The 26,423-nt window shown below is 42.2% G+C and overlaps 2 protein-coding genes across 2 annotated transcripts in view; one reads left to right on the top strand and one right to left on the bottom strand.

Moving 5' to 3' along the window:
* The window catches only part of rad51b (RAD51 paralog B), a 29,602-nt gene extending 24,495 nt beyond the window's left edge, over positions 1-5,107 (top strand). The window contains exon 10 of the mRNA XM_026340701.1: positions 3,739-5,107. Within this exon, the coding sequence (XP_026196486.1) occupies positions 3,739-3,842 (104 nt within the window). The 3' untranslated portion in view covers positions 3,843-5,107. The remainder of the gene's footprint in view (positions 1-3,738) is intronic.
* Positions 5,108-8,581: 3,474 nt separating this feature from the next.
* On the bottom strand, positions 8,582-14,787 carry zfp36l1b (zinc finger protein 36, C3H type-like 1b). Its single transcript, XM_026341480.1, has 2 exons — positions 14,608-14,787; positions 8,582-12,117 (listed from the first exon to the last, which is right to left on the bottom strand). Exons 1-2 carry the CDS (start codon positions 14,659-14,661, stop codon positions 11,101-11,103), a joined length of 1,071 nt encoding a protein of 356 aa, XP_026197265.1. The 5' UTR covers positions 14,662-14,787; the 3' UTR covers positions 8,582-11,100.
* Positions 14,788-26,423: the final 11,636 nt, after the last annotated feature.

The raw sequence follows: 26,423 nt of genomic DNA on the forward strand, positions 1-26,423 counted from the left end.
GTCAGTCACTTCATCTCAACCCAACAGGTCAGCTTTTCACTTACTGAAGACAAGACTTAAGGAAAAAATGTCCATGTTTGTGAACATATTACTAGATGTACAGTGGCAAGAAAAAGTATATAAACCTTTTAGAATTTCATGGTTTTCCGCATTAATTTCTCATAAAATGTGATCTGATATTCATCTAAGTCATCCCCCCCATCCTTTGTTTCACCTAACGAGCCTATTCAGGGCAAGGGGTGGAGTGAAACCAGCCTTGGAGCATAAATTTGCGGCCTCTAACCAACTATCTTCAGACTGAAGAAGCTACTTGGATGAGTAGCGAAACGTTTCACCTAACTAAAGGAAGTCCAGTTGCCATGACTAAACTTCCAGATCTAAGTCAAGAGTATTGACAAATATATTGTGCCTAAAATAATAACACAAAATAAATTCAGATCTGTCATGTTTTTATTAAACCACAACCATTAAAATCTCACAGTGCAAGTGAAAAAAGTATGTGAATCCTTTGAATAATGAACTCAAGAAATTAGAGTCAGACGTTAGCATAAGTTAAGAAAATTAGTTTGGAAGTGTTAGTCAAACAATTTACAAAAGGAGACAGTTTGGGACTGTGGCTACTCTAACAAGAAGTGGGCGGCCAGTCAAAATGACCCCAAGAGCACAACAGACACTAATTAATAAGGTAAAAGAACAACCCAGAGTGACAGACAAAGATTTGAGGGCATCATTGGAACTGACTAACATGAGTGTTCATGAGTCTACAGTATGTAAACATTGAAGAAGCAGGGAGTCTATGACAGGACAGCACGAAGAAAGCTGCTGCTTACTAAAAAACACTACAACCCTGTTCTAAGCAAATCACACTCCTTAAAAGAAAGTAACAGCAGCTGACACTAGCATCAATAGACATTCAGTTAGAAAAGGCCTGTAGAGGCACACAGGCAATCTCAGACAAGGACTAATAGGTCTAGACAGGTGGAAAAGTGTTAAAAGATAACAGCATGGAAGAATTCAGGAGTAAAAAAGTGCAACATTTCTCTGTAGTGATACAGAAAAATAAGTACACAAGTATCATAAAATGGAAATAACCCAATACATGTACCTCAAAATTTTAAAATCACTTTACTATAGAGTAACTACTTAACTTTCCAACACTGGGTAAAACTAGTGGTCCAAAGCAGCTATGGTGCTGTGTTTGTGGTCTGATGAGAGTCTGAGCAGAAGTGAAATGGAACATTAATTTCACATCAAGATTTAGCACACTGCTGGAGAACAGACTGCTTCCTGTGTACACAGCCCTTCCCGCTGTTTCGCTGCATGACTCTGTGTGTTTGGAGGCTTGTGGGTGTGTGAACATGTGGGAATGTTAGCGACATGTTGGGACTGTGAGACTGGATGTTGTGTTTAGTGTTTGCTTCTTTTAGATATTCTGTGTATTTCAAGCCAGAGGGCCAAGGGTTAAAGCTCTTAGGCCTAGACGGGGAGTTGTTGATTCATACTGTACTGTACTGTAGTGTAGGGTCAGAGGTCAACTTCTTCTGTCTGGCTTTTAGCGTGTATCAAAGATATTGTGGAAACTGCAGTGTTGGAGGAAGTGAACAGTGGTTGCCTGAGATATGTCTTTGCTTCCTCTCTGCACATGTGTGAACCTCAGTTACTTCCTAGTTAGGTTCTAATTAACTTTGTAAAACTATAATATGAAATCACACAAAAATCTAGATAAGGTTGTATCTCTCAACACGTTTAAAATCAACTTGCAGTTAGTTATAAATGACATAAATACACACCGCCTTTAGCTTTGATTGCATCACTCATTCACCATGCCGTAGTTTCTATAAGCTTCTGCAGTGTCTTAACATTTATTCCCGTCCAGAGTTGCATTACTTTTCACTAAGATTTTCTATTGATGATGGGAGAGTCGGACCACTGCACAAAGTCTTCTCAGGACATCCCAAAGACTCTAAGTGGGGTTAAGGTCAGGACTCTGTGGTGGCCAATCCATGTGTGACAATGATGCGTCATGCTCCCTGAACTACTCTTTAACAATTTGATCCCGATGACTCCTGGCATTGTAGCACTCACAGTGTAGCAGCTGCTACATTTTTATTTCAGAATAAGTCCAGATATTCCAAGCTGCAACTGTGTGTGTCTTTTATGACATTCCTGTCCATTGAGTGCTTGCTGAATTAACTCAAAATTAATTGGCAGTTTGCTTTTCCAGAAGAAGTCATTGTTGCTCTGGACAGTCCGTGTCCACAGATTGATTATTTGAGCATGATGTTCAACTTAAGTTTTGTAGGATAATATGCTGTCTAACCAAACTCCTTGGTATTTATATTGCTGAAGTGTTTGTGTAAAAGCATACATCTGGCTGAGGTTATAAAGCCACTTGTGAATCTACTTCCCAGGAACACAGTGTGCTCCTTTATTGTGAATGAGTGGTGCTGATTTAGAAAGAAGACAAAGAGATCATAGAGATGCTTGTTTCCTGAAGCTAAGTAACCAAGATACAAGGGGTGACCAGGAACCGAAGAACAGCTTCAGAGATCCTGTGCAAAGATGTTAGAACATCATCAATTACAGTACAGGTCTTTATGGTAGAGTACCTGCAAAGCACCTTTTGGTAAAAGACCGGTGATAGTACACCAGGAATTTACTGAAAAAAGTTCTTAAAGAACAAAAATGAAAGGCACTAATGGAGGAATTCATTGCCACTTAATACATTTTAAATGTAGTCAAAAACACAAACTGTGCAACAACTGAAGTCTGAATCACCTCTGAAGCCACAGTTTGTAATAAGAGCAGACTCTGGTACTTTTTAACTGTCCTGAGATACTTCAAGGTACTAATGTAGCCACTGCCAAAACAAAGGTGGTCCAAATTATTAAGGTCATACCTCTTATGATTTCTCATGTTTTCAATGAGTCAGACTAAGATCTGCTGCTATCTGTCCTCTCTGCTCTCTCATCTCTTTGAAGAACGATTAGGAATTATGGCAAAACAAATGAACGGTTTAAAAATACCTCTGCTGACGTCAGTAGGTATGGAAGTAATCCATCCCCCATTTTCCTTCAGCTGGTTTTGTTTTATAAAGTTTTGGACCAGCATTGTTGTAAATGTTTATGTGGTCCGTACCCATATGGTGAGTGGTGGAAACAAAGCAGGAGAAGACTGCTTCCTCCGGCTCTGCCAACACGGTCCCAGCTCTTTGTTACTGATGCATGGGTTCACCGCTGGTGGTTTTGCGCAGAGCAGCCTGTCACTGTGTGCGAGTGTGGGAAGATGATTATCATGTAAGGATCAAGATTGATATCCTCTCTACTTCAGAATTTATTCCCTTATCCTATGTTAATCTTCTCCTTACTACACAATACCAGGACCGTCAGTATTTGAGCGCAGACACAGTTTTTACTATGCATTTGCAGAGATGGCTGTGCACAAAGATGTAGGTGCCAATTTTTTTTTATAGTTCTAGTTGTACATGTGCTTCACACACAAGACGCAAGATTTGTTGAGGCGGATTTTGCATGTTTTACAGAGCTACGTTGGAAGTATCCACAGTCTTCAGTCTTTGTGATGTTCCGAGCTAAGGACATGACACTGATGCTTATCTTTTCTCAGTTGGAAAAAGATGACTAAGATGATACACAAACCATATCTCATTTGTCCTGAGGGAACCCTGGTAGCTGACGTGTTTGACTGACTGTCTCTATTTGTCTTCTGTGTGTTTTCTAGGAAACGACAGTCAGGAAACCTTGTATAGGGGCACTGATCCAGGCCTCCAGCCAATCAGGGTGCGGACTGAATTCAGCTACAACCTGAACAGATCTGCGGACTGAACTGACCAAACACTGCTATAATCTGTTTGTGTGTGTGTGCCAGTGCCATAGTGGCTGATTATATGACACACATTCCCTTTGTTTTTGCTGCACACCATATGATGACAGTAACTACAGAACACACTGCACCTGAAGAACACAGTGGGTGCACTGGCAACCTAATGGTTAAAGGACACTCCACATACTGTAGCCCCTACCTTCATGGTTCAGCCTGGGACCGTTTTTACCAGTCACCCCACCACATGTCTTTCCAAGCATTACGTTAAAGAAATGTGTTAATAAAAACCAATATACAGACTAATAACACATACAGTGTCCACATTTAGCTAAAAATAAAATCCCACATGAAGTCATTACTATAGACTTTATATAAATATATATCTGATCAGATATGCAGAACCGAGAAACTCACTTGTGTACAGATGATATCAGAACTTCATATCTAAGGTATAGAAACACTGACGTGTTGACATTTGCTCACATTCTCGGCTCACAGGCAGCTTTCTGCACTTCTCGACATCGATAATAAAATGCAACTGCTAGAAAACTTGGCATGTTCATCAGTGTCAGTCAGTCACATGTGAAGTGATGACTTCTGTCTGCATGGCTTTACTGTGTAAAAGGACAGCTCCAGTTGTTGGTGTAATTTATGGCATAGTCACATTTTAGTCTAAATAGTGTTTGACCCAAACTAAACCCAGAAATGACTTCTAAAATTCTAGCCTCTTATGTGTCTAACAGGTCTCTGGAAAACCAGGCCACAGTGTAACTTTGAGCATGACCTACATTTACATTTCACACAGAGACAGTCACAGACAAAAAAAACTCATGGTCTGTTTAGGTTTCTCTTCACACGGCTGACACTTGTTGTCATTACTGGGACTTCTGCCAGTCTTACAAGGGGAGCTGTCGTTTCATTCCACTTTGTTTACCTGGAGGCATTATTTGCAGAAGTCAGAGATGTGGGCAGTGATTCACAGGGTTGGACCCCAGCCTGGTGGTGATGACTCAGAGAATTCACAAAATAACAGGCAGGCTAGGTAGGTCGAGAACAATGCCAAACATATGCTGTTTCCTCCGTCTTGAGATTTCACCCCAAGTTTGGTAATGTTATAAAACAGATTTCTGAGGAAACTACACAGCTTTCCCGTCTGAGAATGTACAATATTATTATTTCATGTCTTACCACCTGCTTCCTTTATTGTGTACATGTACATGTAAATTCAGACATGCTGTAGAAAGTGTGTTGAGTGTGTTATCATGTGATAAAAGCTTCTTTATTTTATTAAGCGTTTGGGTTGCACAGGTGTCTCTTTATACACTCTGCAGTGCTGGCTCCCGGCCGGGCAGAGGAACGTGGCAGGAGTCGGTTTCAGCACTCGGCTGCTCACGCTCTGCACTGGACATGACCCATCGGGCCTGCAGGTCACTGACGGGCTCTGACAGGCTGTCACCAAGGCGCCCGTTCCCATGACTTGTGTTCCCCTGCACAAGAGCCTTCGGGGTAAGTTTGGCCAGAACAATAAGCTGAACAATGGTGTTGTTTCTGGTGGTTCATCCTGGTTTCTCTAACCAAAGGGCAGAAAGACACAGTTCAGCTGCAGGAGCACTGGGTCACTGTGCTGTTTGTATGCAGCTTGTGGGACTGCTGCTGTTATCTGATATCATATTTCTTTACACACATCCCCATTCTCTCTCTCTCTCTCTCTCTCTCTCAGTCTTTTAGGAATGTGTGTGTGCATGTTTAGGAGTGTTCTTCCTCACAAACACACACATCACTGCAGACCCAGATAGCTAACCTTGTAGTTATGCGGTGGTGCCTATTTAATTCAGCACAGCAGAACAAGCTCATTTATTAGTCACGGAAGCCCAAACTGAATACACAGCATATGTAAAGTGATATAACAATATAAACATTTGAAATGGTAAGTCACAATCTAAAGGTGGTGTCATAAATTTGCAGTGAAATGTGTATTTTATATAAATGAGGAGTGTGTTTTAGTGGATGGTTGTGCAGTCAGCCGTTATACTGACCAGTGTCCCCACAGAGCAGCGAGGCACCTGGAGGTTAGATTAGCCCCGTCTGGAAAATCTGTGGCAAGAGCTGGAGCAGAGTCACAAGGCTTGTTCTGCAGAGAGCAAAGTCCTCACGCAGAGAATACACACACACACACACACACACAGGAATAGCCTGTCAGATTCACCTCTGCCTCTGAGCAGTCACCTGTCCTGCGGTGCAAACAAAGAGTGTTTAGGACTTGAACAACACAGTTGTAGCTCTTATAAACAGCTGTAATTATGGATGTCAGGATTAGCAGGGGCGTGCAGGTGCAGTGGCACGGTTAGGCTGGGAGGGTTGTGGTAAAGCTGTTGCTATTTAACATCTGTCATTTCTGATAGAAGAAGTGGACTCAACACCATGCGGGGGGGGGGGGGGGGGGGGGGGGGGGGGGGGGTTCTGGCTTTGCTGTGCTTTCATAGGCAGCGTTACCATCTTAGGTGCTGTAAACAGTAGCCACAGAAACAGCTAGTAGCCATACAGATGCTTCCTCATTTGGTGTTTCGATGACGGTGGCGGAGGGAGCGCTGTCTGACATGCTGCTCTCCCATGTTAGGTTGACATGTGGTGACACTGTGTACATCATTTTCATTCAGTGAGCCCACTGTGAACGGCCTGTTTTGATCAGGCTCTTGGTTTTCAGCAGATTGCATTAGGCGCACTAAACAAAGTGGCAACTCAGTGCAATTTGTCACTCATCTGGGAATGTCAGCATGAATTTGGAGCCTAATGGTCTCATGACTGTGCTAGGAAGATAAAGGAAGCCCTCATGGACGCAAACAGAAAGTAGCTGTGTCCTCGGTCTGCGGCGGCTTTCATTTCTCTGCTTTTGAAGTCTCCACTTCCACATTACTTGTGTCAGACTGATGCTGATCAGCTATAATTCAATATCATGGAAAAAGTGAGTGGCGCTCTCCCAGACAATGTTGGATCGACACGTTACGTGTCATCGCAGGAATGTGTGTCGTGTGGTGTTGCCAGGAGAAATTCGCTGCGGGATCCATCCCCAACTTGCTTTTTCTTTCCCTGTACTCCTCATCCTGTCTTTCAAAACGCGTCCTCTGTGCTCACACCTGCTGGCTCCGGGGAAATCTGTTTGCACTGTGAACATAGGGACACAGCGAGGCGTGTGTGACCTCACTGCTCCTCAACATTTGTTCTGAACGTCACACATTCAGACTCTGTCTCACACTGGTCAAACAGAGAATGCAGCTGCTCTTCATGAACTTCTGTCCACTCTTGTGCGTCTGTACTTTCAGGGTTCGCACTAATGTGACACTTAATGTTGCCAACGACAACGGTGAAAGTCAGGAACTGGAATCATTTTCATGGTGGATCAACTAGGTCATTGGTAATTTGGCAGATGTTGACAACAGTGAGGATGTGTGTCTGTCTGTGTTGACAGACAAATCCCACTTTGATCACTCTCTCCTCAGATACTAAAAAGTTTAACAGGTAAGGCTCTGGCCCAGAGTTGGGTTTGTCTCGGTCTAAAGTTCCTTCTTCAACGCAGATGTTTTCCTCTCAGCAGCTATTAAATGTAAAGTTTTCCTGCCAGTGTCTCCAAATATTTCTGCCCGTTTATTTTCCCCTCAGCTCCACTAACAGCTGACAGGGTTAAAGAAACAGCAGGGACAGAGGAGTGAGACCACAGGCTCTGAGCTGGATTAGGACTGGGAGGTAAGAAACACAAGAGATGCTGTTTGGTTCAGGGGTCAGAGTATTAAAAGGAAAGCAGAAACTCTCTCCTCGGAGCTTGTGTTTACTCGGGGGCCGAGCTTCCGATCAGCTACTTTTCTCTGAGGAAATAAGGCTGGGATTAGTGGTGGAGACTTGGTTCATTAACATCACTAGCAGCTTGTGATTTAAAGCACCAGTGGCAAATTCAAAAAGTAAGTTAGAAAGCACTGACTACTGGAATGAAGACATAGTGAGATACAGTCTGAATTAGACATATATGACTGATCTGCTTCAGAGGTGGAGTGGAACAAATACACAGCTTCAGGCAACAATGTTACAATAATCATATTGTAACATTTATGGCAAACATTCCCCGGGGCTCCCAAAAAATAGCAAAAAAATTCTCCAAAGAAGACTCCCCCCTCAAATTGACTGTCAGCCAATGCATGCTGGGAAATCTAGTACACTCTGAAGTTAAGTCAAGTTCAATAAAAACAGAGCAACATTGATTTGACAGTAGATCAGTGTTCTGATTTCAGTATTGTCATAGACCAGGGTTGGTTTGATGGGGCATTTATACAGTACAATAAAGCACCATTCCAGGGTCTACGTGTATTTTTGGTCACATTTACTGCCGTCCAGTCCACCACTCATTACACTGTGGTACACAAATGAGTTTAAAAGTGAGCTAATAAGTCACCAGTCAACCGTTCCTGTTTCAGTGCAGAGATCATTGTTTAGATAACTGAACTTTGAAAGCAAGAAAGCAATGTGGGCTTTAGAACGCTGCAGCAGCACACAGATTCATCAGAAATGGTTAATTAACCTAAGATAATAATCTTGGTTGGAAAAGGCTGCATCCTTTGGAAACTGAACAGCTCTAATGTCACATGATGTGTAGTAAGCAGGCTGCCATGGTTCTAGCCTGTAATAAGTAACCTTGGCACGGTGATATCCTGCTGCATCAGCTTCATGCTGCACCACGAGATGAACTCACACATTCAATATAAATACATGTTTTATTAATTTTAACTGCAATCTGTCATTACAAAATAAACCATGAACAAAGTGATTACTGTAGTGACAGCAACTGCTGCTGGACAATACATTCAACAGTTCAACTTTTCATGTGTTAATCCTCTAACCCTACAGGAATACATTTTAGGCCTGTATAGAAAACATATGAAGGCACAACATTTGGGGGAACCTGGAATGTATTTATAGGCACTTCATAGGAAAAAGTGGTCAAAAAAATAACCTTTACATAATCATCAGTCATAAATAATGACTCAAAGTGCTAGTAAGTGTGTGCGGTACTGTATTACAGGCATGCTGCTATTATTCTTTCAAAAGAAGAGCTTAAAAATGCTACAAAACTCCATGGCTGATAATCAAATGAGAATTCATCCCAGTAAAAGACAGTGGTGGGGACAGTATACACTGTATATAATCAAAGATGCTACTCAGATCTGCAGCAGGAATGAGAGTCCTGAACATGCCAGAAGCTAAGATTAGCATGTTGCATTTTTAACTGGAAGTTTGACATTTGGTACGGTGTTCGAGAGGCGTAAACAGGGTTCCTACACACATTTTGCTCCAACATTGTTGAGTTTTTACACTCTGATGTGAGATTCACTAGATCAGTAAGGAACTTGACACAAATATATTGCTGTTCAGTTCTAATGTGCTAATACTGTGCAGTGTTTATAGGTTAATAAATACTGCATGTTATGTCAGCTGTAGGAACTCTGTAAAGGCCGAACCACCTGAACCCTGTATTCAGCTGTAGGCCAAGCTTAGTTACCTGATTAGTTTGCAATTACTGTATTGTATTAGCTTTCACAAGTAACCTTAATTAAAAACATCCTGCCTGTAGTGTGCACCAGGGCATTGACATGAACACTTTTCATTGTGTGCCTTCAGACTGCAACGTATAGCCTCCACCTGCAGTCCAATGTAAGGGACAAGCAAACAATAAATACTAAACTTTCGCCTTTAAATTAAAATTCACTTTCAAAATAAATCAAGTGTTAAAAAAGAAATGTCATTGCAGTATAATATATTAACTGTGGAAATAAAAAATACCACAAACAGGTCTTCACAATCTTGTGATTAATATGGAAGATCATAATTTAACATAAAAGAAAATATATTCTATTGTTTCATTAACGCGATAAATACAAAATAAAAATGCTTAAGATCAGCAATAAATACATTTTTGATAAATAAGCAGTGACAGCCGAAGCCCTTACTAAGGCTTCGGGAAATAAACTCAACAATAATAATAATAATAACATTACATAATAATAATGATGATGATGATGATGATGTTGAACACCGTGGAATCAACAGAATCTAACATCTATTTAAGGCAATGGACTGAGACGTCACCTCGGAAACACAACTGATCTGTGGGGGGGTAGATCAGCACTTTGCAGCAGAGTTTGAACTCCAGAGATAAAAGGCAGCAAATTAACACAGCTGGTTTCTGCTGGCAGGTTGATAACGAGTTATTTCACCCACATCAAAAAAAAGAAAAAAGAAAAAGTGAGTTCGTTGGCACTGAATGTTTTTTTTTTTTTTTACAAATTTAATTTGCTATTACTACTCTACAGACTTTACTGTGAACATCTGTTTCACAGTGACAGGGATTCAGGAATGTCACTCTGAATATAAACCTCTCCAAAACATGGGTAAATTAAACCAAAACTTCACTCTGGCCACTACCAAGTGTGGTCTTCTTGTAATTTGGATGAAATGACCCTTTAACTCAACCTGCAACTGAAGAGATCATTTGGAATCATTCAGAGATTGTGTGCAGTGCTGTTTTTTTTCCCCTTTCACAGCAAACAGAGAATGACAGCTGATCACTATGTGGATGAAATTAGGCACATAGGGGCAAAGGAAAGCAATATGTTAGTTGGCCTCTTAAAAACACACAATCACTGTGATGCTATGGAAACAAGCAAACGGTTATGGTGAAAAGAAAGTCTAAACTTACTGCTGACTTCACAAGGCACTTAGAATCTGTCAAACACATTCTCTTGATCATTTCACGGTTACGATCCTACGAAAGGCTGAACACTGAGTTGTCGTAAGCTAGTAGGAGGGGTTCAGATACACATACTGTTGCCACTCCTACTGCACAAAATACATCATAATTAACTACTTTATAATCTCTGAGTTCCTTTTTCACATTTATCCCACCATGGCACCAGTGCAGGGCCTATACATGAAGATGATGCTGGTTTACCAACTGTTCATCATACTGAAGAGACTTGATCTGGATTTGGGGGGGTGAGGGGTGGGGTGGGATAAAAGACAATCCTCAAACAAGATAGATGAGAAGGCATCTGGTATTCCAATGTGACTCACTGACTACAATAATTCACAGAGCAGTCGACTTCTCCTGTAAACAGGGCTGAGAGGACAAGGGAGTCAGGGAAGTAAGTGGTCTCATCCCTGCCTCCTTCACCCTCTTTCCACCACTCCAATCTTAAACCCAGGGCTGCAGACATCTTAATCATCAGACACAGAGAGTCTGCTGAAGATTGGGAGGCGACGGGAGGCATCCAGCAGAGGGGACTCAGGGTCGCTCTGGCTACCCAAGCTGCTCTGGTAACCCTCTTGGTCAGGCAGAGAGTCAGGGGGGCTGAGGGGGCTCTCTGATGTGAGATGGAAAAGGCAGGGTGTGGGTGGAGAGGCTGGGGCTGGACCCTGAGGCTCAGAGGCAGGTGGGGGTCCCAAGCTCGTGCAGAACAGACTGGCAAGCTCCTGGCTTGAGTAGGTAAAGGGGTTACTCTGCCACTCTGTCAGTTCTCCAGTGGAGAACAAGGGCGGAGGTGTGACTGAGGTGGGGCTGTCCAGGGAGCCGCTGGAGCTGGGGAATCCAGCGAAGCTGAAACTATGCTGTAGCCGAGGGCGCTCAATCTTGTTAAAAGCAGACAGGGGAGGGGGCCCACGACGCTCTTCAGCATTATGGATGAAGTGGCAGCGGGGACCGTATGGACAGAAACCGATAGTGTGGAAGGTGCGGCACAGCTCCGTCTTGTACTTGGGGTGACGGCTCAGGCTTCGCAGCTCATGCATGCCGTGGGCAAACTGGCATTTATCACCGTACTTGCACGTGCCGTTCTCCTCAAAGGGCCGGCACAGCTCCGTCTTGTAACGGCTTGAGTTGACCTGGCTGCTTCCACCCACGCACACCTGAGTGCCAGGACGCAGCCTGTCCCCCAGCTCTGAGTAGGAGCGCTCACGGAAACGGTTCTCCTTGTTGTTGCCGCTGCAGCTGTTACCCAGCAACAATGAGGGATCTGTTTTAAGGCTGCTGATAAACTGGTTCTGGCTGAACTTTGCATTGGGCAGACTGACCGAGTGGCGGCGTTGGAACAAGCTTCCTGGAGAGGGGGCCCCCACCACCTTCCTGTCCAGCAGGGACTCTGTGGGGGTGCAAGAGGAGAGGTTGGCACTGGAGCACGGAACAGACGTCAGCTGAGGTCCACCACTGTTGCTGCTGTAGTTCAACATCTTGTTGCTCTGTAAAAAGAAACAATAGTTTTAAAAAGCACTGCATGTCATCCATACTAATCATCAGTATGTGAAAGTATAGTCACCCTTTGTGAGTCTATCTGAATTTCATATCAATGCCGTTTTGTGTGCTGTATCCACATTCACATATTAGCCTTTGCTGACTTTGCATCAGGGATTGTCTGAACTATATACATTTTTAGTTTACTATATGCACAGTATATTTCAACTATATACACACACACACATTTTTGTCCCTTTCTCCTTCAACAGAAGTACTGAATTTCAAATTTCAAATAAATGTGGCCATGCCTCCACACAATCCTGCAGAAAGGATTTTATGGAAGCATACTCCTATAGATTAGATAGACTGAACTAATGTGGAAACATCTTCTTCCTGTCTGCTCTGAGCAAGCATGTGTGAGACCCATGGTCAAAGATACAGACCAGAAACCAGATGAATGTAATGTTAATGCAAGTCTCTGACAGACTGCTATATGTACTATATGTAATTTAGTACTGCTGAACTTTTTCCACACATGCAAACATTTATTATTTTGATTGAATATTTACATTTTAATGGTATAGCTACAAATAAGCTTAATCTGCTTCTTTTGTAACGTTACTGTTACTTGTCTAACATGTCTAACATTAACGACACCTCTTGCACTGCTCTTCTTCTGGCCTCAGTGTTTTGTTTTTATTGACAAGTTTAACTTCAGTTGATGTAGCTTACATTTACATTTTAGCCAGCAGTCCATGTTGCTTTTATGTTCATGTTACTGAAAACAGACTGTACCTTACTAGTGAGAGATGCTGCAACAGCAAAAGACAGAGATAGTTACAGAGAGTGTGCCCAGCCTTTGGACTTATTTAAAATTCCTGTACATGTGTGCAGGAATTTCCTGCATTATAAGAACTAGATTTGCAAGAATCATTAGAATCGGTACCTGCAAACCCACACTGAAAATCAGGCTCTGCTTTTGAGCAATTACAACCTAGTCCAAATTATCACAAGGTGCATGGGAGATTAGAAACAGTTTTGGATTGGAGCTAAGGTCAACAATGATTTATCAACATTTTTTTTTTTTTACTCTTTAATATTAGCCAAGTCTGGACCAACTGTACCTGGGGAAATGTTAATAAATGTCAATTTAAAAAAAAGGAAAAAAAAAAAAAAAACTGTTGAAACCACCAGCTTTAATGATAGAGAATATGCATATATTTTACTGTTATAGTAGCGTATATCTTAGTATACACAGTAGTTTCTAAAGCAGAATCTGAAATAAAGGCTAGATGATAAACCAAAGTCATACAAATCTTTATACTCTAAAGACATCAGAAAGCAGTCCAGATCAATTGTGCAAGTGTGTATGTTTAATGCATATTAAATTATGGCCTACAAGTACTGGCAACAGAGTAGACCCTTTGAACACTGCCTTGACACCACTATTGTGCACATTTCATTCTGCTCTTGCAATAAGTGATGCATCTGTAAACTGTATTACTTAACATTACTTTATCAGTAGCTGTCAGCAACTGTTAGACTGATCCGATAAATGTGCAGTCCTCACAAGTCTAAACCTGCGAAGCATGTCAACATGAACACACCGAGAAATACCTTCTGTTCTGGACATAATCAGACTCAGCAGCTCCGTGATGACTCAATACTTGATTCAATCCGAGATACTGACATACATTTAGACTGGTAAGGCTGTTTAGCAGCATCTCACGGGGTTTCTTACAGTATGGGGTGAGAATAAGCACTTCCGTAAACGCATGCGGGTTTACAACGCACCGACTGATCAGGTGGCTACTAAAACTCAACAGTTGCTGCTTCAACAGCTCATAAGTCTCGAGGACATGAAGCTAATATTAAAAATAAAAAACTAAACGCTGGTTAGATAAATCCATGCACCACAGTTTACTTATTGAACTGCGTCACTACGATAACTCAGTGACGCAGAACTAACTAGTACATTTAATACAAAGTTCATTGAGAGACTGCGGACGGAGAGGAAGTTAGCTACTAGTTAACTCTAGTTCATATTAAATGGCTAACGCTGGAGTTGCTTTACCTGCTAAACAATCCTAACGCTGTTAAGGACGACATTCAAACACTTGACAAAGTCAAACGGTATTTGGTCTGCTTCACATTAACGCTAGCTAGCTTAGCATATTTCAGTGTGCACGGTCAGTGCGTTCGCGTCACATCACTGACACAACTAACAAACGCGCAATGTGCCACTTTGCGCCAACGTGAACAAGTTAGCAAGCAGCGCAAAACACTTATTGTTCATGTTAACTCGTTTCCAAATGTTGTATGTCGTTAAACGTTGACGAGTTAGAGAGACGCGTAACTTACTGTAGCTACCGTCAAAACTTCACATGAAACTTGCAGTAAGAAAAGTAGCTAGGCTAACACTAGCATGTTTTCTTCCCCCCCCCCCAAAAAAAAAAGACTCGCTCGGACTTTTGCTCCCGAGAGGCGTCGCTTACCTTGTTGGAGACTTCTCTGTATTCGAGAAAGGGAGAAATGACAGTCGCTGTCATGTTTGGTGCTAAAGAATAGAAGCTGGTCGTAATTATACGGCAGTTAGTCCAACTTTCAATCTCCTGTGCCCCGCAGTGCGCCCCCTCTGCCGTGCAGCGCCCCTGCGCAGTTCCTTTTCAGCAGGCCCCGGACACGGCTGCGCAGTGGGCGGGCCCGGCAGCCCCCGAGGAGCCGCCGACAGCTCGCCACAGCGCCTCTGCAGGAAGAGACACGCAACGGCCTCTCCACGGAGCATGACCACTAGACGGAAAAAGAGTAGGGGCTAGATAAATGCACTTTAAACATCACTTAAAAATATGTATTTATATGTCCGCATGAAAGAATAGAATAAAACTCAGGTATTAAGACACACCCAGGTAAATTATAGGCCAAGTGTCACTAAGTGGCTGAATTCCAGTTCATCCAACTAGAAATGAAAACAACCCTCTTTCAATCATTTATTATTAAGTTTATTATGAGCACAGGAAGTGTTCTTCAACCCATGAGGAGACAGCAGAAAACACAATAAAACGTAGAAGGAAAACACGTTGGTCTGTGTGACTTCAGGACCAAGATCATGGAAGACCTTTGTGGAGGTCCACTTCTGCCTGTAGAAGAAAAACGTTAGAGCAGTTACAGCTTTGGGATCTAAATATTTGGGGGTAGGACTGGAAACGGGACGGCAGCACACCCTACAATATGTGGGGAAACTGCCCTCAGGGCGCCTCTGTGGAGCTGACTTTGCATTTAATTAGTTTCATTTGTCATTTGCTCCATTTTAGAAGTGTTGTTTTCCTCATGTTTTGAACCCCCCCAGTAGGAGCTTTGTACAGATATGTACAAGTGCTGTATCCAAGTAAAGATTCGACTCTTCATCTGATGGATGTCCCAAGTTATTCTTAAAGGGAGTTTCTCTAAACACATAGAAAATTGTTAGACCACAACCATGAACTATTTCCATACTATTAGACGCTCAGACGAGCTGGAGCAAGTCACACCGTGAGTGTCACGTTACATTCTCAGCTGCTTCTAGTTTCTGCTTCCTTATTCTTTTTGTTTATTGGTGAACGTCTTGATGTGGTTATATTGTGGGGGTCATACTCTCTGTGGTTCCCATATTTCTCCTAACCATTCTCATCAAATGTCCAATATTTGGTTTCCCTCTGGGTAAAGTTATTGCATTACTCTGGGTTATGGCCTCCTCGAGGACAGTGGGTTTCTATCCTCGTCTTACCACAACTTCATAATATTGGTTTTCTTGCAGTTGTTTGCCCTGCAGAACTCAGCTCTCTGCTGCAGATTAGAGTGGATGTTACCTGATTATATGTGGCCTGATTTAAAGAATAATTCTGCTTTACTGGGCCTGTTTGTCATAATTGTGGCAATTGTGGATGTGTAAATCACATAACTCCAGTGTAGAGATTTGTTTTTTAGAGATGATCCAAATTAAACAGAGGAAAAAGCTCCTTGTTTGTTGTATTTCTTCCAGTGAGTAACAGGTCTGGACTGTAGACTGGCCAGTTAAGCACTTGAACTCTTTTACTACTGAGCCATGTTGCTGTAATTTGTATGTAATGTAGTTTAGCATTGTGTTGCAGAAATAGGTGAGATCTTCTTTAAAAACGATGTCATCTGAATGGCTGACAATGCAACATGAAAAACCATGTGCTTACTACTGGAACTTCTAAATACTTGTAATACTTTGCTTACCACTTTTTGGGTTAGTAGCAGGAAATCCATCTAAACCTGAGGTGTGGGGTTTCAGATGAGGTACGAGGTTCCGTTTGATTTGTAGCTCACAGGTGAGTTCACCTCCACCATTTTTGTTGTGCTTATCGGTGGCGAATGTTAACAAAAAGTAGGTCTAATTTAAGAGGAATAAAAATATAAAATTATTGGATCAATCACATTTATAAAAAAAATAAATAAAACCTTACAATAGGGAGGGCACCTGTCCCCCATTAGGACCCTCTAGCTCCACCTCAGGTTGTGAGATTTTCTAGCTTTGTTAATTTTTTAGCATTACACTTAACCTTTGTTTTGTTTGTTTAGTTTAGTTTAGTTTAGTTTAGCCAGCTTCCTTGAAACATGTCGCTCTGGTATCAAATTCAGACACACACATTTTTCAACAAACTATTTTCTATTTTCATTTTACACAGCATTCCATTTTTGGGGAATCCGCTTTCCTGTGACAGCAGATGTGAATTATTGGCTCAGTTTCAGTTTCAGTGCGCTGACGTGTGGAGACAGTGACAGGAGCCCTGTTCAAATGCCAGTAAAGTGAATATCTATGTTAGAATAATGCGGTTGATTTGCAACTGAGGATGTGGTCACATGAAACACTGAAAATAACAATGATAGCATACTTATACATTATATTATTTAGACTATAGTATATTATATTCTATATTTGGTGGAGAGCAAGTTAAAAACTGGCATGTTTTGTTGGTATAGTTTCGGTTGTGGCAGAGTTGGCCTCAGCTTGGAATAACAAGCTGTTGCACTGAGCCATTACACCATTTCAGGATTAATGTCACAAATTATGTGATTATGGTGTAACAGCAGGAGTTTCACCTCGGAGGTGATGGGAACAGGACATTTGGCGATTACAGGATTTGCAGTGCTGGCCTAAATAAGGGTCCACGGTTCTTATGAGGGAGAAAAAAAACAGATTTCTTGTCATTTTCAATGTTGATAATAATGACTGATAATAAGCTCAGAAGATTACTCATGGGTAAAGCTAAATATAGATCTACTGGCTGCATTGCGTTATTGCCAAAGCATTGCGTCTGCCTGTTTTTCATTTCCATGTAGTAGTAATCCAATTTAACTGAACCACACTCACTGGGACTAATTTTGAAATAATATCTTCCTTCTCCCCCACAGTCCCTCTTTACTTCTCCTCTTACAGCTTCGGATCTGCCATGGCAATCTTCCCTCCCAACATGTTGGGCTTCACAAGATGGTGGTATTTTGCAACACAAAATACATTGTGGTTTATTTTTGAAAATCCTTCACTACAGTGGCCCGACTCCTTTTTCCCTTCTCTTGTTTTTGTTATGGGAGACTTGAGGTCTGTGTGCTTTGAAGGGGAAAAAGAAAGCATGGCAGATATCAGAGATTGGATTTCTTTGGCTTCATGCACCGAAGCCCTGGTTTTATTTAGTGAGACAGTTGTGTTGTCTTATCTTGGTCTCTGGTGCATGGAGCATGTCACACCCCACCCCATCCCACCTCCTAAATGAAGAGGAGTTGATTGAAAAGTTTGGACAGAGACTCCTGAATCTGTTATGCAAAGATTTAGTTTCTTGGTGTAGAACAATAATGAAGAACAAAGACATGATAACATTAGTCCATTAATGCAGAATGTACTATAGACCAAAAGCCAAGGACTTTAGGACATGTGGAGTCACGAATCATGATTACAAACACATTGGACTGTCAGTATTTCATATACGTTCAATTAACTGTTACAGTGATACCTTCTGTCAGTTTTGATTTGTCAACTTGATAATGTTTTGAGCACAGGTCTGATGGAGGAAAACCGAATACTTAAATATCCATTTCCTTTCTGTGACATAGACCGTGGAACATCTTGCAGTGACACATTAAGGATTTGCCGCAAGCATTGCATCTGGAATACCTTCAGTTTGAGCAAGGTCCATGCTTTAAAGGCTGGCAGGATCAGCATCTGGAAGAGGTGGAATTTGTTTTTTGTGGAGGTGTTGGTCCTCTTCCCTAGCCACCATTTAAGGGAGGCAAATCTGTGTCTCAGTAAATGCCTTCAGAGGCTGTCTTTGCATTCGTCTTATGCTTATCTCATACTTCAAACTCCCTATTCACTTCCTTCAAAATGCCGTAGACATGATAAGACCGTGAAGGAATGACTCACTGCAACAGGCACGCATATAACGCATATAAAAACATCCTGTGAGCTGTCTTACTCCTAATCTGTGGACTTCCTGTTCATGATTTTTGACGTCACATAATACAATAGACTTTCGTATCGTATGTTTGTCAAGTTTATAAAAAGAAAAAGAAAAGAAAACATGAGAAATCAATAAAGGGAGGTTCTGGAACAATAATGTTAAAAGAGGGGGCTCTTTGCAGAAGTCTGAAAGCAAGTAGACAGTGCATGTTCCCTATAGCTGCATCCTATAAACCGCTATAGTTGATGCATGACAATGACTTTGTCCTTGACAGGTACAAGTTACTGCAAGTGTGGCGTTAGTGGAGTGTGTGCAAGATGTAATGTTCTAATTATGGTTTAAGTTTAAGTTGCTTACATGACTGGGATTGGAAGAAATCTCTGGGGACATCTGGTGCATGGATGGAGAATAACAGGCACCAGCATGTTCTGAAGCAGTGCAGGAGAAGAGGAAGTGGGAGGTGAGGGTTGGAATGAAGAAACCTTGTAATGCACTTGTTTTGTTGTTGGAGCATACTACATTGTGTCTCTCCCCCAACTTCGGAAACCAAACCTTCAGCACTGTATTTCTGAACAGTATGTTCTGGTTTCATTTTCAGTGGAGCTCGGAGTGGATCTTGTTTCCTGAACTGGCTGAATTGCTTTGTTTCTCTCTTCTCTGCCATGTTTTCATTGTCAGAGCAAATCTTGAAAAATGAATCTTTTCTCTAGCCCCCTTTCGAATGCAGTCTGTGGTGGGTGGTGTGGGTGCAGCAGCAGACAGAAATCCCATGAGAGGGAAAAACACCTTATTACAGTGTTGAGCTGCAGCTTTGTTTGTCCATCATAAACTAGCAGCAGCAGAACATGACTTCCAGGAATCTGCTGTCCTTCCCAATCACTTGGGATTTTTCAGTGAAGACGAGACTAATGTGGGAGTGGGCTTCCTGGAAGCGCAGGTCCCTCACGGAGCTGTGGGAGTAGTCTGGCCTAGAAATTGATGAAGGCTGACCGTACACGGGAAACCACTGAAAGCACTGAAACTCCAAGGTCCTCTGGGATGTTGGAAAGGTGTCATACACCACTCAGACTTCCTTTCAGAGGTCCTGTCCTGAAAAAGGCAAAAACATTAACCACTTGTGGTATAATTGCAGTGGCTGCCAAACAGGATCAGGGAGACTCTGCTTTTAGACTGTTTTGGTCTCCACCAGCCCTCCTAACAAAAATAGCTGGCTCTTTTTTGGAGCATCAGCATTAACAGTCCTTGACAACAAGGTTCACTATTTGTCATTTTTAAAAAAAGCATACTTCCTGCAGTTGGAGGCACACAAGCTCCACTGTCGGGGGGGTTGGTGTGCACCATTCACCACAAGAAGCATGAAGAAGCCTTAAGCACCCTTAGGAACGCAAGTGTGTTTAAAATGACTTCTGAGTAAACCAGATCCCCTGACCCTTGATGGCCCACGAACATGTAGAAACTCTAAGTACGTGCTTGGATAAACGTGACTGGGTTTATAAAGGCAGTTTTGTTGCGAAATATTGCATCACTGTTTCATGATAGTGGAGCACAAAAATGAGAAGACAACAGGGCTTGAAGATTCAAAAAACTTTATTAATCCCAGAGGGAAAGTGTTTCGACTTGTTGCAGTTGAAAATGGTCACTTGAGGACCATGACAGCAGAGGCTGGAAGAGGAGTGGTAGTGATGCCGAGATCTAGGAGGAACAGTGCAGCACAGCTGGAACCTCTTATTTCCATTCTACTGGGAGGATGACTGAGCAGGACTGAGCCGTCCTGCATCCAGCCATCCAGTGGTCTCTGTGGCACCGTCCCTCTCATGCGGCTTCTTCCCTTTAGGGAGACAACACAGACCACAGGACATGACTGCACTGCTTTGTTGTATGAGCGTCTGGATGTCGGTGTTATAATTCTCCAGACAGATCTTCTCTGCTCAGAGATAGCCCAGTACTGGTTTCCAGGATGGGTAGGAATCCTGGATGCCCCGCACCACAGACCACTATGTGAAAGAAACAAGCACAGACCCAGTGTTGTGGGACTAGCTGCCCAAGCATGGTAAACTACTCCACTGAGTAAAAAGCAATACTCCACATAGAATGTGTCATTTTAAATATCAAAGACTCAACCCACCAGGCCTTTAGGGTGGTTTTTTACGCCAGCTGGAATTGAACGCGCTCTCTAGGAATTTCCCACACCAAAAATAGACTGAAAACTGTTCCACCTACCCACCCTTGTTGTCAGTGTGTAACATACAGTGACAGTTTCAGAATAGAAACTGAATTACATTACATACATACACATACATAGCTTCCTGGTCCTAAGAGACAGTGTTTGGCCTTGAGGACACTGCTGGACTGCACACACAGCAGTTCGTATCCTTTCTGTCGCTGACTAACATGAACTGGTTAAGTACTCTGCTGCAGCACTCCTTTTTAACACGGTTAAGTTTTACTCATTAGATAAGTGTTACACTGCACTAACTGTCCTGAACAGGAGCAGCTTGGTGAACCAATCACCACCTTGCTTCAGTTTAATATGAGGGTGCTAAGATGTAGAGAGCCATGGTTAAGTCAGACTGCTCCTCACTACTCTCTTGTCAATGTCCATTAGACCTGCTTGAACTGTTTCACTGTGGTCATGGCTATCCAGTGTCCTACCCAGACCGTGAATCAGTTTCTGAGAACTGCGCAGATAAAATACTGTAAATCTAGAGATCCCATAGGCCTCAGTGGCTACTAGACTAGAATATGGATTGAGTGTGGTGGCCAAACCCAACTGAGCCAAACATTATTGTATTATTATATTTCATATTCTAACCTGCGTGCATAGAAATGTCTGACAAACTCTGGTCTGAACTTAACCCGAACCCCCAATCAATTTGCAATCAAATTGTATAACCGTGAAATATGCAAACTAATCCTTCAGGACCTGCTGAAACAATTTGTTGAGTTAACACTGTGATGCGAAGTGATTTTGGTGACGAGAGAAGTGGGGATTTGTCAGTATTCTCACAAATGATAAAAATGGCCTGGCAAAAATGAGTCATTAAATCCACAGACAGCTGGACTGGCTGAGGTTACCGCTCGGTCTTGTGATGATCAGTGGAGGACCTGAGGCCTAGGGTCAGCCCTCTAATCACCAGCTATGTCAATCAGCAGAGCTGTGAGAGCTACTTGCTCCAACCCACAGCTTAGTATTCAACCCAAAATAAGCTGCTGTTTAGTGTTATTTAGTGTGAGCTGACAGCTCGCCATCAGCACCGTGTAGTTTATTGTGCTCAGCTTCAGTGACCGGGACAGTCCTGCCCTGAGACTGGCTACTCTGTGCGTGCGTGCGTGTGTATGTTTGTGTTACGCTAGATGAACTCGGTGAACTGGTCAGAGTGGTGTACCGGTCACACACCACAAAAGCAAGCCCATCCCTGGGTGGTGGCAGGGAAGTGTTGGAACACAGAGGCTGGGAGGTCTGCTCCTTGTGGACAGTGGCTAGACCTCTCTGTGTCTTGGCAGCCAGGACATCTTGAGAAAAGACCAAAGTGTTTTAGGACATCAACCCACCCATTTACAGGAAAGGCGACATGTGGTCTGCTGAAACATCCAGCTTCTGAGCTGATGCTCTTCAAGGGCTATTATCATTCCTCGAGCATGCTGAACCACAGCAGTGAATACCGTGGTCCAGATTAACAGAGCACAACAATGTCTCTTTCTTTGCACGGCTCCTCTTGTGCAGTCAGATAAGGTGGGTATATAAATAAGTCCGCAGCCATATTGACTCTAGCTGGCAACCTGTTTATTGCAAAACCCAACAAAATGACAGAACTCTAGTGCAAGCAGCAGAAAGCTGGTCCTCTAATGGGTGTCATTTCACACCCATTAGAGGTGTTTATTTATGAAAGACGTACATCAGGACACTGCACTCGCAGAAAGTTTGGTAAATTTTATACCTCGTTCGACGAACGTATGTTGTTGAAGCCCTATATTAGCTTCAGATACACTCTGGAATATATTTTATTACAAAACAAACAGTGACAGACACAAATACAGAGTCTATGTTGTCAGAGGTAAACTCCTGGTTAGTCACAAAAACAAGATGATCACGTTACAGTTTGCCAAGAGGCATGAGACTTCTGTTAAAAAAAAAGTATATCCTGATGTAGTCCAGCCTTATAGTCTTTGCATCACTCGCCAGGTGATTTAATCCATACTTCGTCCTACGTGACCCAAGACACACAGATTATGAATGGACTTCAGTGACCCTCAAGTTGTTTTTAACTGGTCAGTCAGAACTAAAGAAGTCTTTTGGTGACCTGCATGATTGGGAATGCTATAGTACGGTTCAAGCGCCAAAACACTACCCTTCTAGTAGTATATAGTAGTACTATTTACCAGACCCTTTATACATGCTTAGTGTCCCCCCCCATTTAAAGAAATAACCCTCTCCGTGACATCAGAGCCACTGAAGACATTACACAACACTTTCACAGTGTAGTAAAATCAGTGGAGTGGGCCTGCGAGCGCTCTGACAGCTCCTCCATCTACTGGAAACAAGCTGCTGTCCCAGTGTGCACGGACTCTGCTGTTTACTCGCGTGAAGTGCCTTCACATAAATACACAGAGGCAGGAGAATAGGCAGCTCTGAGCAAATTTGGGAGAGAAGCATGCAAATACCAGTCATTTTGGCCAGGAAAAAGCCCAACTTTCCATTCACAGAACGGCCTGTGGGTCGTTCGCTCCCCTACTTAGCATAACATAGCATAATTACATAACCACATGTAATTATTGTAAGGGAACAACATGGCTCTAGTGTTGGAGCAGGGTCAGCGGGAGCGAGCACATAGGTCACGTTGACCTGTGATACTTCAGAATTATAAATGAACACATCCTCGTTTTGTAAATGTCTTCAGTTACAGTAACTGATGCTGACAGATTCATTTTGTAAACTGGTTTCTGTGAATTGTTACAGACATTTCAAGGAGATTTACTACCAATAACATTCCAGCTGAGATCTAAATCTGGAAATAATGTCCCCTCATAAACATCATTTTGATTAATAGTGACACTAATTATGAACCTACTGTCGTTCCAAATCCTAATGATGCGTGTAGCATTTAAATACAGAGAGACTGTATTCCTGTACAGAGGCGTCAATCATCCCAACCCAACTGAACACAGGTGTGTAAATAACACGGCTTCTGTTTCTGGATGGCTGAAAAGAAATCTAAGGAAACAGAGTGGTGTATGTGCTGGGTGCAGTTACGCTGGAATTTCCAGAGCGAGCCTTCCAGCTCCTGCGGTTGTCACTGTAAAGCAGCGTGTCATGTCAGTGAGGTAGATTACACACAGCACGTATACACAGAGAGGAGGAAAGAGGTCACAGGAGGTCAGAGGGCTTTCGCTAAAGCTATAGTGTAGACTGACGTGCGATAGCGTCCTTTTGTTTCCTCCTGTCTTAGACATTTCTAGTGTGTTCGGTGCAGTTTGTTTCGTCACACTTGGTGCAACCAAACTGACCCCTAAAAAAAGGAGGTCTCGATCGGGATTATTTTGCAGACTCTGGTGGGACCAAAAGCTATGAATTGCATGATCTGAGGCCATTGAATCATATGTAGAATATCTTTTTCTTTAGTTTGAGCACCCAAAACAGGCCTCAGGATGAATTGCGGACAAAGGTGGAGTCGTGAGGAGGTGCGGTGCCTCACAGACATTTGGTCAGGTAATTGTGCAAGTGATGCAACATGATAATCACCAGGAGGTATGTAGGTTAGTTAACCTGCGTTGTGTAATTATCTCTACCATGTAGCAACAACATAGAATGCATGCAGAGAGGATGTTCTCATTTTTCTGTGTTGAAAGATAGCGAGTGATTCAGACCAGATCAAACACACCAAGGTGTCCAAATACCCTGAGATTGTCGGGATTCTTGTTGCACATGCTTTGATTTGCTCATTGTACGCATTTTAAATTTTATGTGGTTAAGAAGCAATTATTAGACTCCGGACCTGGCTAGTGGCATGAAGGCTCGCCGTTGGAAGAAAATAAAGGATCATGTCAAGAGACACAGAAACGGAACAGTGGAAAAAAAGGTGGACGAGAAGGCCGAGAGAGCGCCTTCAGGGGTACATTCATTTCCCCTGGTTAGGGTTAAGATGAGAAATAGAGCCTGCTATTATTTTGCAATAGGGCGGCACAGGAGACAAGGAGTGCAGAAGGCACATTTTACTCTAATGACAATAAATACACACAAATACAACCTGCACATTACAAATCCATGGGCAATGGGATAACAAAGGCCAGTACATGAACTGAGGGGAATGATTTACCGAATGAGGGTCAGATAAGGTGGCTCTGGGAGGCAGAGTTGTGTGATGAATGTGTACTTCCACCATCCATCCCACTGATTCATATTTGTTGTTGCAGTTTAGTTTTTGTAAACATTTCTAGGACACATGATTATATTAACACATCTTTATTGTTTACAGTAGCCTAACAGACCTGGTTCAGTATGGAGTTTATAATACATGAACTGGATAGCCTACACACGTTGTGGACAGGTTTGTGGGCAAATCTTTGTCCCTGACGCCATCTCCTGGATAGAGTCTGCACCACACAAACCCCAAACACACACGACTTACCCTCTAAAAATTAAAATAGAACTCTTCTGTACATAACTATTGTCTTCATACAAATCTAATTTCCATCAAAGTTAGAACTTAAATGCAATTAAATTCTAAAATCTGTGATCGGTCAGTTAGCTTGAACTTTTCTGTCCAAACCACGAAAAAAAAGATGTTCAGTGTTTTAACTGAACTTTATCATATTTAGCAAAAACGAGTTTGATGCTTCACTCAATCATTTAGCAGACCTACATTTCCATAATGGATGATAAAGAGCTGATTTATTCAGCACTGTTTCAGTCTGTGATTTGAAGATGAATAATGGTCAAGTTCAAACCGAGAGTCAGTTTTTAGACATTTTAAAATTTCTTACTGAAACTCACTAAATGAAACTGTTTTTATGTTCAAACCCTCATGGAAACAGATCGGAGGATGAACTATGATGCTCTAGTTATATAATAAGAGATCAGTTAAAAAAGAACCATTAAACACAATCTATAGCTATATAATATGTTGACATGAACATAACAGATGCTGTGATGTCATCTGTAGTTTATAGGTAATAGTTGTAAGGAATGGGACATGGACCCAATTAAAGAGCCAGGCGTCACGTAAGGTTAAGAACAAGTTTATTTTACAAAGAGAGAATAATGAATGAGGGAGGTGAGTCAGACCACTGATTCTGCAGCATGGATCTGAGGAGGAGAGGTAGGTGACTAGAGGAGCCAATGGTAAATATGAGTATGTGAACACGATGCCCCTGAAATAGTACATAGGAGGAACTGATCGGGATGATGAGGCGAAGCTGGAGGCAGGAGGGACAGGTGAGGAACAGAAAGAGTTATCAAAATAAGAGCAGACGACAGGAAGCAGGACCAGGATCAAGACAATGGCTCAGATAAATTCACAGGTCGTTTATCTCGTTTGTTACAGATGACATTTGATCTATGAGTAGTGAAAAAGTGAGAATCAGAAAGAAAACGTGAAATGAATAGATTCAGACTGTTCATGTATCAAAAGCTGATAAATTAAAATACTGTTATTTGTTTTTATTGGGTAAAACTGGGGCCAAACTACTAATATGAAGTTTTTAAATAAACAACACAGTAGAACAACAGGACATTACTGTGTTGGTTATTCTATTTAAAAAACTTTGTTGTTGGCTGAAATAATCTTCTTTTTCTTTCGGTTGTTCCCTTTCAGGTGTCACCACAGCGAATCACCTGCATCCTCTTCTCTCACACC

Source organism: Anabas testudineus, chromosome 24 (assembly GCF_900324465.2).
Source record: "Anabas testudineus chromosome 24, fAnaTes1.2, whole genome shotgun sequence".
Lineage (NCBI taxonomy): Eukaryota > Metazoa > Chordata > Actinopteri > Anabantiformes > Anabantidae > Anabas > Anabas testudineus.